This window comes from Marmota flaviventris, chromosome 7 (genome assembly GCF_047511675.1).
Source record: "Marmota flaviventris isolate mMarFla1 chromosome 7, mMarFla1.hap1, whole genome shotgun sequence".
Lineage (NCBI taxonomy): Eukaryota > Metazoa > Chordata > Mammalia > Rodentia > Sciuridae > Marmota > Marmota flaviventris.
The window spans coordinates 91,167,569-91,182,800 of NC_092504.1; the positions used below are offsets into that span (position 1 = coordinate 91,167,569).

The 15,232-nt window shown below is 32.7% G+C and overlaps 1 protein-coding gene across 4 annotated transcripts in view; it reads left to right on the forward strand.

Moving 5' to 3' along the window:
- Positions 1–15,232, forward strand: part of Tbck (TBC1 domain containing kinase) — a 224,266-nt gene that overhangs the window by 64,113 nt on the left and 144,921 nt on the right. For all 4 annotated transcript variants that reach the window (XM_027935483.2, XM_071614493.1, XM_071614491.1 and 1 more), the window contains exons 11-14: positions 469–607; positions 3,116–3,215; positions 10,656–10,705; positions 10,887–11,016. In XM_027935483.2, coding sequence (XP_027791284.1) covers positions 469–607; positions 3,116–3,215; positions 10,656–10,705; positions 10,887–11,016 — 419 coding nt within the window. The remainder of the gene's footprint in view (positions 1–468; positions 608–3,115; positions 3,216–10,655; positions 10,706–10,886; positions 11,017–15,232) is intronic.

Sequence of the window (15,232 nt, forward strand, 5' to 3'; positions counted from 1 at the left end):
AACTCACAGAAATATGGGATCCTTCTATGAATGGGTTCCCCTGAAGATTTTAACTTTCAGACTTTTACAATACTGAGTACCCAACAATTCATTAGTTACAGTTCAGATCTTCCTGCCCTAGCACTGGTTCCTAGGGTGTTTACCATTCATGAGTCTCTGCTTCAGTGAATTGTGACTCTTCATATTCTCCTATTTATCTCTGTAGTATTGGGGGTTGTCATTTGTCCTGTGTCCTTACCTCTTTTGTATATCTGAAAGAAATCATTGATTTTCTTTATTATGCTTAGCTTTTTAATTGTTAGGTGGAATGGCAACTTCCCAGCTCCTAGCATGCATGTAAAACTAGTAACCAGACATCTGTTCTTCAGTTTTTTTTTGTTTTTTTTTTACTGTGTCTAAATAGAAGCTATGTTGACATTTAACAAAACAAATTGTACTTGCTAATTTGTTTTTATTCACCATTAATAGATATAAACACTGATTACCTGGCAGAGAGATCTATTGAAGAAGTTTATTACCTTTGGTGTTTGGCTGGAGGTGACTTGGAGAAAGAGCTTGTTAATAAGGAAATCATTCGATCCAAACCACCTATCTGCACACTTCCCAAGTAAGGAAAGAAAACTTCTCTTGGAAATGGAAAAAACAAACAAACAAAATCTGGTAATAACCCCCAAAATAGTTTGGCTAATTTTTTTTTCCTTTTGTAAACATTCCAACTAAATGATTATACAGAAAATTGGAAGTCAATCCCTTGTTTGATTGATCAGAGAGAGAGAGAGAGAGTGTGTGTGTGTGTGTGTGTGTGTGTGTGTGTGTGTGTGTGTGTGTGTGTTTATCTTGAGAAGCATCTCACTGAGTTGCTTAGCTCCTCCTATTTGCAGAGGCTGGCTTTGAACTCAAGATCCTCCTTCTCAGCCTCCGCGGAGGCACTGGGATTAAAGGCATGCATCTCACTGTGCCCAGCTGATCAGAGTTTCTAATTGCAAAGATTTTGTCAATATTTTTACTGTGTTTAAATATTATTATTATTATTTTTTGGAGGAGGATACCAGGGATTGAACTCAGGAGTACTCAACCACAAAGCCACATCCCCGGCCCTATTATGTATTTTATTTAGAGACAGATCTCACTGAGTTGCTTGGCAACTTGCTTTTGCTGAGGCTGGCTTTGAACTCATGATCCTCCTGCCCCAAGATGCTCGGGTTACAGGCGTGCACCACCATGCCCAGCTTAAAGATTATTTTTGATAAATAATTTGCTTTATGATCCATTTGAATAGCATCAGAATAATATTTCCAAAACAGAATTTCCTCTAAACTCTACCTGAGAAAATTCAAATTCTTTGATTGTTGTTGTTGTTTGTTAAATTTTTTCTTTTTAAGACCATTTATTAAGAACTTTAGTTTTAAGTTAGTGTTGTGGAACATAGTGCAATAATTGATATTAATGAAAAGTGTATGTCAGAAAGTAATAGTCAAAGTAGTTAACAAACTGGACTAGTATATACTATTATAGAAAACTGTGTCCTTTTTCTAAATACACTTATAAGGTTAAGCTCTGTGGCTTCACTTTCTGTGCTTACAGTTTAGAAAAATCTGAAATACACTGAATTATTAATTAGATCGGAAGTTAAATAAGTATTCCTAAGGGCCAAAATTGTCATTACTGTACATTACTATTCCTATTTATTCAGGAAACTATGAACATGAATTTCTTTTCTTTTGATACTAGGGATTGGACCATGGATGCTCTACCCCCAGCCTTTTTTTAATTTTTATTTTGAGACAGGGTCTCCCTAAGTTGTTGAGGTTGGTCTTGAACTTATGATCCTCCAACCTGAACCTCTCTAGTCACAGGGATTACAGGCATGAACCCAGAGTGAACATGAGTTTTTTGAGCTTCTATCCATGGTTTAAAATTTTAATTTTAGATTATAGAACAGGTTTGCTTATTGCAGATAAGTTTTGAAACCATCTGCTCTTCCCTTTTTTTTCTTGGCTTTTTTATTTTGATAAATTATTTGGATAGACCACTAGGTTTCCACTTTTTTTTCCTTTAAAACTGATTTTTAGATGTATTTACTTCAATTATACCACTCGTCCATTGAATTAAGTAAAAAACAGGAATGAAGATGATGGAAATACTAGGAAGAAATGATTTGAAAGATATATAGATTCTTATTTATTTATTTTTTATGTCAGGGATTGATCCAAGAATGCTTAACCACTGAGCCACATCCCCTGCTCTTTTTTTTTTTTCTTCTTATTTTGGGACAGGGCCTTGCTAGTTGCTGAGACTGTCCTCAAACTGGCGATCCTCTTATCTCAGCCTCCTAAGTCCATGGAATTATAATCATGAGCCACCATGTCTGGCATATAGTAATTCATTGAAATTTTAATATTAATTTTTTTTTTAGTTTTCGGCAGACACAACATCTTTGTTTGTATGTGGTGCTGAGGATCGAACCCGGGCCGCACGCATGCCAGGCGAGCCGCTACTGCTTGAGCCACATCCCCTCATTGAAATTTTAAACAATCAATTGTTAGTCAATATTCTTTCCCCTGAGAATTGAGAATGTGTTTTTTCTTTTTCCCTTTATCATTTTTCACCTATATAAACTTCAGGAACATCTTTGTATAGTGTCAGGATAGTAAGTTTAGCATTGAAACTACATGAACAGTTGTAAATGATAACCTTGTATTCCTAAAATGCATTTATTTTGTGTATGTAGGGGGGTAGTAATAGGGATTGAATCCAGAGACAGTTTACCAATGTGCTACTTCCTCAGCTCTTTTTATTTTATTTTGTTTGCTAAATTGCCAAGACTGCCTTCAACCTTGTGATCATCCTGCCTCAGCCTCCTAAGTAGCTGGAATTACTGGCAATTGCCACTGCATCCAACTGTGCAATGCTTTATATATAAATACTGTGTTCATATCAACTCAAGAGATATCTAAAAATAGGACTTGTTTGGAGAAGTCTCAACTACCAGTTATACCTTCTAAAATTTATTTCTTGATGAAGGGATTATTACTTTGAAAAATTTTATGTTCTAGAAAAAACAATAAAATGGATTTTATATGCTAATTATAATTTTTTTAAAAATCTCTTTTAGTTTTCTCTTTGAAGATGGTGAAAGCTTTGGACAAGGACGAGATAGAAGCTCCCTATTAGATGATACTACTGTTACATTGTCTTTATGCCAGCTAAGAAATGTAAGAAAAATACTTTGCCAAAGTTGCTTCAGGTATTTTTAAAAATACCTTTAAAGATGCACATGAAGCTTTGTACCCCTCCCAGATTTCATAAAATATGTGAGAATTTCTGTAAGATATATGCCACAGAGTGCAATTTCTAGAAAATAGAATCTGTATAATTTTAGCTTTATTATGTATTGTGTGATTCTTCACAAAAATGATTGTTCATCTTTTCATCATCGTTGGATAAATGTTCTCATTTCTCCACTTAGGGTTATTACTTTTTAAAAAATCTTGTTTTTGTTATTCTAGTGTTATAAATGATATTTTTCAGTGATACTAATCCTAATCTTCTAATTTTTGGTGCATTTGTCAGCCTATTCATATTTTTAGCTGTTCATATATACTAGTTCATATCTTTTATCACTATTTCTGAATAATTTCTTATTGATTTGAGGGCTTCTAAAAACTACATCCAGATGTGGTGTCTTTGTTGGCTATGTGTCATCTTCTAATCTTTCGTTTTTCTTTTAATTGGACTTTTAGTGAATAGAATTTGAAATTTTTATCAACATCTTTATTTCTAATTAAATATATTTTATTTGATATATTGTGCTTGTTGTAACCTATTTAAATTTGTATCAAGTTATAAATATTTTTTGTAATATTTTTCTGTATTGTTTCTAAAATATTTAAATAATTTTTATCATATTTAGTTCTTTAATCTACCTGGAATTTATATCTAAAGTACTTGTGACAAAGATGTCCAATTGCATTTTTTGTTCATAAGAAATAATCCCTTGTCTCATTACCATATGTTAAATAGATTATTTTCTCCTGTTTTGATCTGTAATTCCATCTTTTTGGAATATGCATGGATATGTGTCTGAGTATTTCTACTCTGCTTTGTAGGCCTGTTTGTTTAACCTTAGCCAGTTTTACAGTGCATATACAGATTCTTCATAGTAATTCCTTGAAATTTTAAACAAATTCCATCAATTGGAAGAGCCTCAATTTATTATCTTAAAATGGGATAGGAGCTCTTTAACATCTTGCTCTACTATTGATTTCTATTATCATCTTACAGAGTTTCATTAAAATATGTATAGGATTTCAATTGCAATTACATTGAATTTATAGGTTTATTTGTAGGAAATTGATATTTGTAAAATATGGAGTCCTATTTTTTGAACATTCCATAGGTATGATATTTATTAAAGTTCTTATAAATTTTCTTTATACTGTCTATATTCATTATCAGATGCATTCTTACTGCCACTATCATAAATAGAATGTATTTATATGTATTATTTTTTCTAACTTTTATTATGAAAATTTTTAGAGAAGAGTTGAAAAAATTTTGCAGTAAACAACTTAGTACATAGATTAGGGGTTGGTATGATGTCTTGGTCAAATCAAGTCACACCTATTATTTACCTATTATTTAGAGCTGTTTTGCTCTACATTGACAGAGTTAAGTGGTTGCAACAGAGATCACATGACCCAAAAAGCTAAAAATATTTATTATATGTCCCAACAATTAAATATTTTGCTATATTCTAACATAGAGTCTATAATTAACATTTTGCTTTATTATGTATGTCTCTACCCCTCTAGCCATTTGTCCAATCATCTTACTTTTTGTTCTTTATTACTGCAATTTGACATATACAGTAACTGGAGTTAAAGTTTGCATTTGATTCTTTTTAAAAAATATTTCTTAGTTGTAGATGGACACAATATCTTTATTTTTATTTATTTTTATGTGGTGCTGAGGATTAAACCCAGGGCCTCACACATGCAAGGCAAACACTGTACCACTGAGCTAAAACCCCAGCCCATGCTTTTGATTCTTTTCAAGGTAAAATTTGTGTATGGTAAATGCCTGGCCTTTAGAAAAAAAAGATGTAAAAAATTTTAGTTTTTTTGTTTCTCTAGATATTGTTTATCAGAATGAAGACATTCCTTTAATTTTAGTTTGCTGAGAATTTTTATCAAGAATGGATGTTGGATTTTGTCAAATGCTTTCATGCATGTTTTGACAAAGTTTTAAGATTTTTTCTTTAACCTGTGGATATGATGATTTATATTAGTTGATTTATGCATATTGAACCAGCCTTGTAAGCTTGAAATGAAATTTACTTGGATTATGGTATATAATTATTTTTATACATTATTTAGAGTCAAATGCTAGTATTTTATTGAGAATTTTTGCTTCTGTGCTAACAAGAACTATTGGCCTGCAGTTTTCCTTTTTTTGTAATGTGATTGTCTGTTTTTAGGATAATTCTGCCCTCAGAGAATAAAGAAGTATTTCCTCTGCTTATGTACTCAAAGAGATGATTATAATTTTTTTCTTAAACATTTGTATTCCCTAGTGAGCTCATCTGGTCTAGATACCTTCTGTTTAGGAAAATTATTAACTATCGATTCTGTTTCTTTAATACATATTGATGTATTCAGACTTATACATTTCTCCTCCTTTGAGTTTTTCTAAATTATGTCTTTCAAGGAATTGGCAGTTCTGGGTTTTTTGTTTTTTTTTTTTTTTTGGTGGGAGGGTACTAGGATTGAACTCAGGGGTACTTGACCACTGAGCCACATCTCCAGGCCTATTTTGTATTTTATTTAGAGACAGGGTCTCATTGAGTAGCTTAGTTCCTCGCTTTTGCTGAGGTTGGCTTTGAATTCACAATCATCCTGCCTTGGCCTCCTGTGCTGATGGGATTATAGGTGTGCACCATCACACCCAGCCTCCAGCTCTATTTTGATGATTGTTTAGTATATCTTTCTCTATTTGTTACTTATAATCTGCCTCTATTGTTATGTTTAATGTGAGTGAACTTATATTAGTTGTAAATGTATATTGTAAACTCGAAAGCAAACAATAATAAATTTTCGAGAAATATAATTCCTATTGTAAGAAAGGAAAGAAAGTCAATCATGTAAAATGATCAATTAAAACCAGAGAAAATAGAAAAAGTGTGCATATTAATATGATATGCCTAAGTGTTGACTTTTGGTGTATATCCTACTTTTCTCTGAGTTTCCTCAATCTTTGTTTTGATGTCTATTTAATTTTGAAATTTCTTAGGTAATATTATGTAATGTTATTTTTGTATCCATACTGACAATCTCAATCTTTTAATTGTTGTATTTGGACTATTCATATTTAAAGTGATGATTGTTAGATTTATATCTATCATCTACAAACTATTGTTGTTCATTGTCCATTACTGTGCTATTGCTATTCCTTTACCTTTTACTTTTTGTATTTTCTCTGATTTTAATTGATCAATTTTACTTCTCTTAAACATTTTTAGTATTTGCCTTAGAGTTTGCAAAATACATTTACAAGTAACATAAGTTCACTTTCACTACATTGCAGATAGAGAGTGCAGGTATTTTATAACAGTGTATGTGTAAATCCTTCTCCCATCCTTTATATCATTGCTATCATTCATTTAACTTATACATAGACTATTAACAAATAAATTGTTGCCATTATTATTTTGAACAAATTGTTATCTTTTAAACCAATTAAGAATTTAAAAAAAGAAAGATGTATATTTTAAAGTTCAGTTATAACCTTCTTTAAACAAACATTAATTCTTCCTTTCTTTAGGTGAATTCAGATTTCTGACTTTTATAATTTTCCTTAACCAGGGCTACCGACAACAAATTTACTTAATTTTCTTTATGAAGAAATATATTCCTTTTTCACTTTTAATGGATAATTTCACTTGGATACGAATTCTGGGTTGTTAGCCCCCCCCCCCCCCCACACACACACACACACACCCTGTAGTACTTGAATATTCTACTTCCATCTCTTTTTTGCTTACATGATTCCTTAAGTGAAATTCAGCGTATTTTTTATCCTCATTCCTCTGTGTGTAAGGTGCTCCCCATCCCCTGGCTACTTTCAGGATTTTCTTTTTGTCTTTGATTTTCTGCAATTTGAATATGATATGCCTAGGTGTAGACCTTCGGTATGTGTTCTGCCTATTCTCTTAGTTTCCTGGATCTTTGATTTGATGTCTATTTAATTCTGGAAATTTCTTAGTTACTATTATGTAAAATATTTCTTCTATTTCTTCTTATATTCCTATTATATGTATACTTTTTGTAATTGTCACGAGGTTTTTGGATATTATATTTATTTTTCTCTTTGCATTTCAGTTTTCAAAGTTCTTTTTGCCATATCTTTTATCTTCCTTGTTCATGTCCAGTATACTGATATCTCTCAAAAGGATTATTTCTCTTATGATGTCTTCCTTTCTTTCTAGCATTTCCTTTTATTTCTTTATTGGGATTTCCAATTCTTGCCTACATTACCATTTGTTCTTTTATGTTTCCCACTTTTTCCATTTAGAGCCTTTAGCAAATTAAACAGTTGTTTTAAATTCCTGGTATGATAATTTTAGTATCTTCTATTTCTCAGTTTGTTCTGAAGCTTGCTTTATCTTCTCAGGCTGTCTTGTTTGCTTGCCTTTTAGTGTGCCTTGTAATTTTTTGTTGAAGACCAGACATGATGTACTAGATAAAAGTGGTAAATAGGACTATAATTTAAGATTTCATGTTTATGTAGCTAGGAGGTTATTAATAGTTTCCTAAAGCAGTGGTGTCAAAGGCTAAAATTTCTTCTATTGTTCTTTGTTATTTTCTTCTGTTGTCTTTGGATTTCCCTAAAAATCTCTTGTTAAAATACAGTCTAAGGCTTGTAGTTCTTCAGTTCAAACTTACCCTGTGAGAGAGAAGCCCCATTAATATGGTGATGAAGCAAAGGGGAAGAGAAGTGTCCAAAATCCTATGATTAGATCTTCATTGTTTAGTAAGCTTGTATTCCTAGAATATGATCTGTTCTTCACAAGTACTTCTTAGCTTCCCTTTCCCACCTCTTTAGGTGAGACAGAAAGCTAGCGGGCCTGGAGTTTGATATTTCTCTTCCCCCACAACAAATACTAGAAGGGACTAGAGTTCAGTTACCGTTCTTTCTTGTCATTTAGGCTGGTAAACCCCCCAAATTGGTTAAGATCCAACAAAAAGGCTTCACAGGGAGCAGACTTTGTTAAGGAAAATAGCACTCTGGGTATTTCAAATTGGTTATGTTTCCCCTCTTTATACAGGAAGTATAAGGGGATTTCTCTGTCTACCTGAGAACCTGGAGTACTAGTAGTAGTGAATCTCGGAAACATAAATTTCTTCCTGTCTGGGCCTCTAATAGTTTTCTGTCTCAAGTTAGCCTGTGCTTAGTCTGCATTAATTGTTTTTACCTGTGCTTAGTCTGCAGTAATTGTTCTTACTAGGTTCTTACCAAACAGTGGCTTCTGCTTCTGGTAAGCTATATATTTGCCTGTTTTTCCAATTTGGGGAACTGATAGCTCTGAGAAGAGTTTTCAATTCATATGGCTTTTTTTCTTACTACGGTAAGAACAATCATTTCCTAAAGGTTTTTAAGTATTTTTTCTTTTAATTTAAAAATTTTTTTTTCTAGTTATGCATAGCAGTAGAATGTATTTTGACACATTATACATAAGTAGAGTATAACTTATCATTCTTTTGGTTGTTGCTTTCAAGTTCTTCCCTTTTTATTTTTCAATCATCCATAGCCAAGACAAAAATGATACTCTACTTTGTTGTGTGCATCTAGGTTAGCAATTCCAGCACCACCCTCCCAACCCCCAGCCACAAACACATACATAGTTCAGTCTTTACCTGGCTTTAGCAGAGGCTTCTATAGTCTGGCTACCTTTATGCATGCACCCAAGCTGTATCCCTTTAAACTCCAAATCTCTAGGCCACAGTTGTCAGTATATTTCAGTGGTGTTCTCTGTACACAGTTTGTGTCTGTTATCACTGCATTTTTTTTTTTTTAATTTTTAGTGCTTTTCCACCCATCTAATATTATAAATATTATATAGTAGGTGGGCCTTATAACATCTTGTCTATTATAATGTCAACAACAACAGAAAATTACAATATCACAACTCAATACACTGAATTTATGATCTCTAGAAGGATGTATAAAGTGGAAAGATAATAATACAAAGCAGCAAATATAAATTACCTCTGAAGTATATGGTGTCATTTGATTTTGTTATACTCTTAATTTGTTTTTGGGTTTTTTTTTAGTTTAAATAAAATTGAAGCCAAGTTAAAGGAACTCAAGGCTTCCATTCTATTATTTCCATTTCCTTGTAGTTCTACTTTTAAAATTTAAAATATTTTCCCTATATAATTATTAAGAAATGTTAATTTGTTCATTTTTAAGGTAATGTGGAACACAAATAGTATGTTTTACCCTAAATATTCCTGTGTATTTTCATCCTTTTGTAATCTATATGTACTAAGTTTTAGAAAAGACAATCCAAAAATATACTTATAAAATAGTATCTGTTATATTCAGGATATTCAAAGCCAACCTTTAAAAAAGATGTGTTTTAATAATATAGTAAAACTTGGAAATTTTTACTTTATTGAAAATTTGAATCTATGAATCTCAGGTATAGAGCTTAATAAAAGGATAAATACATAGCATATTAAGTTTTAGAGAAGAGCCAGGTATAAATCTGGTGTTTGTCAAATTTTCAGGGTTGCATAAAGATTTTCTTTGACTTTTAAAATTCTGGAAATAACTCACTTGGGTACATGATGAGTCTTATCAACAGATTGGTAATGACAGCACATAGAACTTAAACTTTTGTGTCAATCCCCATAGAAGCAGATATTCTGCCTTCAAATTGGAAGTTGAAGAACACAGTAGCAGGCAAGACTGCATTAACTATAATCACCTTGCTTAGGATGAGGCTAAGATTTTAGTACTGCTTGCCTGCATATATTTTTAAAAAATAATCTTAGCAATATTATTATTCGTAGCAATGTTTAGTGTAATGATTTTGTGGGGAAAAATCATTAATCAAATTTTGTCAGTTGATTTGTTAACTATGGTATATGCTCAAAGTATGATATAAGAAATTATGTTGAATCCTTTACTAACACTTGACTTTGACTTAGTTTGTGTTATGCCTAAGTAAAAGTAAGTTGGGCTTTTAATGTGTGTGTGTGTGTGTGTGTCTGCGTGCGTGTGCGTGTGTGTAAATTGTGTATATATAGAGAACTTTTTAAAATAGTTCTTCAAATGATTTAATAGTACTCATTTAAATTTTATATTAATGTTAGTAATTTTGTATTGTGTTGGGAAAAATATTATAATACGTGTCTAACATTTATTAGTGATATTTAGAGGTAAAAGAACAAAGTATTCTTTATTGCTAAGTCTTAATCAGTAGAGGCATGATATGTTTGCATGTTTGGAAGAAATAATTTTTAGATTCTGTTTTATATTTTTCTTGGTACTGTTACAAGTTTATGATTTTTACATTATTGTTTCTTTTAAATACACTCAGTGATGCTGCCTAAGGTGATTATACATCAATATTTTCTTTCAATTCATAGAGATTAAAAGATGTTGGTGGAGAATCATTTTATCCATTACTTGAAGATGAGTAAGTGTATATATATAGTCTCATTATATATTTATTTTTCTTTTCTGTTTGTATTAGATTTGTAAGAATTTTCTACATTTTTCTTGAAAAGTCCTTTCTAAATAGAACATTTAAAATGGTGTTTTAGTTTGTTAAAATTTTATACTCTTTTTGTCAATATTTTTGCTTTTGTTCTTTACAGTCAGTCTAATTTGCCTCACTCAAACAGCAATAACGAATTGTCTGCAGCTGCCACTCTCCCTTTAATCATCCGGGAGAGGGACACTGAGTACCAACTAAACAGAATTATCCTCTTTGACAGGCTGCTAAAGGTAAGGATTACAAAATATAAAGTATTAACAATAGCACATAAACAATTTTTTTATACTTTAATTCTTAGTGAGTTGTGATATCATGAGAAGACTAATTTTTTGGGACTAATCTTCTCTGATTAATTTTCTTTAATTATAAAAATGATACGAATTTATACAAAGTAAAATTAAAAAGCAAAAACAAGATGTGAGAACATATGCAAAATTATGTTAGATGAAGGATATTTTTTCTTTTTAAAGAAAAATTAAAGAAAAACACCATTATTTAAAGAGACAAGTGGATAAAGCACATAATACAAATACATAAATGTTTTCAAATTGTTCATCCTTAATAGGAATGAAAAACCTAAAATTAATATAGGACTGTTTTTGAATATCAAAGTTGCAAAGTGAACAAAGGCATATGGAGTTTGGAATTGATTCTTTTAAAATAATTGTGAATTAACTGAAACATTTTCTAAAGTAAGTCAAACTACATCCATAACCTGTGTTCTAATAATTTTCTTCTAGAAATCTATCATAAAATGTAATTTATAATAGGAAAATTTTATATGCAACATATAGAAGTAGCTTTATGGCATATAGACTTTGAACACTTTTAGTATCACTAGATTTTTACAAAACTGTTTTTATACATTATCTTGTTTAACCCATATGAGGCTGATACCCTAATTCTCTATATGACCTTTCATAATCTGCCCAGAGCACAAAATAAAGAGTGGGTTAAAATACGCTCCTTTTTAATTATATTTTACAAATTTTAGAGAGGATTAGGGTCCATTCCACTGCTTATTTGTATAAATGAAACTGGACCCAGTGATTAGAAATACTTAGAAATATATTCCAGGACACTTCAATATTATCACTGGTATATCAAGAACTATATAGACTAAAAGTTGAAATTTTTTTCATTTGTTTTATGTTGTTTTTATTATTTAATTGACAAAATATACATATTGATGGGGTACAATGTGACATTTTAAGGCATTTCTACATTGTATGGTGTTTGAATTAAGGTAAGCATATCTATCTTCTCATTTAACATTTCTTTGTGATGAAAACATTCAATATCCTTTCTTCTAGCTTTTTTGAAGTGAATAATGCATTAGTATTATTTAGAGTCACAGTAGTATGCAAAGGAACACCAGAATTAATTTCTCCTTTCTAACTGTAACTTGTTATCATTTCACTTAACACCTGTATTCCTGTTATGTCCATGTTGTCACAAGTGACACAATTTCATCCTTTTAAGCCTGATTAGCATTTGTGTGTGTATACACCAAATTTTCTTTGTCCATTCTTCAGTTGATGAACACAGGTTGATTCCATTTCTTGACTACTGTGAATAGTGCTACAATAAACATGAGAGAAAGTTTAGATGTCTCTTTTATATCCTGATCACCTTTGGATGATCAGCAATGGATCATATGATAGGTCTCTTTTTAATTTTTTGAGGGAACTTTATATTGTTTTGTAGAATGGCTTTAGTAATTTACATTCCCACCAAAAGTGTATAATTGTTCCCCTTTTCTCCACATCCTCAACAGACCTTATTATATTGTTTTTTTAGTAGTAACCATTTTTAACTTAAGGAAGAAGAAATAATAACTCATTGTGGTTTTGCTTTGCTATTGATTAGTGATGGTCTTCATTTTTTTAAAAAATTATTTATTTATGCATTTTGTGTATATGTATGCATTTATTTTTTGCAATTGATATTTTGGAATTCTTACACATTCTGGATATCCACCCCTTGTCAGATGTATAGTTTCCCAGTTTTTTGGTTGTTGTTGTTGTTCTGTATTCTATCTTTTCATTCTGTTGTTTACTTTGCTGTGCAGAAACTTTTAAATTTTTTATAATCCCACCAAGTTTTGCTTTTGTTTTCTGTGCTTTTGTAGTCTTGTCCAAAAAAATCCTTGCTCATGTCAATGTCTCTATGTGTTTCTCCTGTTTTATTCCAATAGTTTCTAAGCTTTAGGTCTTACATTTAAGTCTGTAATCCATTTTGATTCGATTTGTATAAATGGTGAAAAATAAGGGTCTGATTTCATTGTTTTGCTTGTGAATATCCAATTTTTTCAGCTCCATTTATTGCAGAGACTCTGTGTATATGTGTGTAAATGCTTGAATTTACTTTTAGGCTCTCTGTTATGTTTTGTTTTTTTTTTGTCTATGTGTTGGTTTTTGTGCCCGTTTCATGATGTTTTGTTTTCTGTGGCATTATGATATATGTATGTGTATGTATGTATGTATGTATGTATGTATATGTATGTGCGTGTGTGTGTGTGTTTATGTTTGTTTATTTATCTACTTTTTATTATTATTTGGTACTGGGAATTGAGCCATAGGGTGATTTACTACTGAGTTACATCCCCAGTCCTTTTTAATTTTTATTTTGAGACAGGGTCTTACTTAGTTGCCTAGGTTGGCATTGAACTTGTGATCCTCTTGCCTCAGCCTCCTGAGTCACTGGGATTATAGACATATGACACTGTGTCCAGGGTTTGGTATATTTTGAAGTCATGTATTGTATCCATATTTTTTCTTTTTGCTCAAGATTGCTTTGGGTATTTGGATAGGGAATGCATGAATCTGTAAATTAACTTTGGGTAGTATGGCTATATTAATAATATCAATTTTTGCAATCTGTGAACACAGAATATCTTTCCTTTGTGTCCTCTTCAATTTCTTTCATTAATGTTTAATAGTTTCATTGTGGAGATATTTTTACCTCTTTGGTTAAATTTTATCCTAGGGTTTTATTTTTAATGTAGTTTTATTAACAGCTGTGGAAGGTAGCCATCCTACAGCTGTGATGGTGATACCTCAGCCTGCTGTGGCTCCTCTCTGGGGAGTGACAAGGAGATGATGCTCTGATGAGCTAGTTGAAGCCCAACAAGCTGCTGTGGATGCAACCCTCTGGGACACTACACATAGCAAGGCAGAGACACTGCCTTGATGTAACACCATGTGTCACAGACCACCTCTCCAACCCATGTCTGTACCATAGGAGACAAGCCTGTGTAGATGGCAGGCATGAGATGCATATACTTGTACCCTCTTGAATGCCCCTCACCATACCCACCCTAAACAGTACTAGGTAAGGTGGTCATTATAAGATATCCCACCATGTCCCCAAGTGCCGCAGTCTGGCTGGGCACAATCAGGAGCCACTTGTCAAAAGAAACTAACTTTATTTTTAGAACCACACACGCCAAACAAAACAGCTCCTCAGGAAAAACCCTCAGAGCCCCAACTGCCACCACCGGCTTCCCACAAGCCTCTCCCTCAACCACCGGCCTCTCCACCTCCCCCTATCCTCCTGCTCTTGAGGCCGATTGGCTGGGTCGTGTGGGCGGAGCCAAAAAAGTTCCCCAATGAGCAGCTCTGTGGTCTGAAAGGGCAGGGAAACAGCCCAATGAGCATCACGCAGAGGAGCCAATCAGCTAGATGTTGCTGGGGCCGCTGTGAGCCAATCATCAGCTGGCAGTCTGAAAGGGCGGGGAAACAGCTCAATGAGCATCTCCAATGAGCATCACCGCAGAGGAGCCAATCAGCTAGATGTTGCTGGGGCCCGCTGTGAGCCAATCATCCCCCAGCAGCTGGAAGTTTGCTGGGGCCCGTTCGGCTGTGGCTCTCAACACCCAAGTGCTAGCTTCAGCAATAGGCTATGGGTTGGGTTTGTTTCACCTCTGCTGACATCAGAAGCCCTCACCTCAGACTCAGTCTTCATCACAAGTATTCCTAGGGGTTTTGTCTGTTTGTAGCTGTTGTAAATGGGATTGCTGTTTTAGTTTATTTTTCAGATAATTTACTGTGGTAGAAATGCTACTGGGTTCTGTATGGGTACTAAGTGGTATCCCACTGTATTTTATATATTGGAAATTTGCTGAATTCATTTATCAGTTTTAATAGTTTTTAGGCAGTCTTTGAAATTTTCTATAACAGAGGTTCATGTATTCTGCAAAGTTATTATTTCTTTCTCTTGCACAGTTGCTCTGACTAGAACTTTCAGTTTTGTGTTGAATAAAAGTAGTGAAAGTGGACATCTTGGTCTTATTCCAGATCTTAAAAAGAAAGCTTTCAACATTTTTCTGTTCAGTATGTTAACTATTACATATATGGCCTTTATTATGAGGACAATATTACCCTGAGGCACTTTCCTTCTATACCTAACATGTTCACGTTTTTTAATCACAGAAGGAATGTTGAA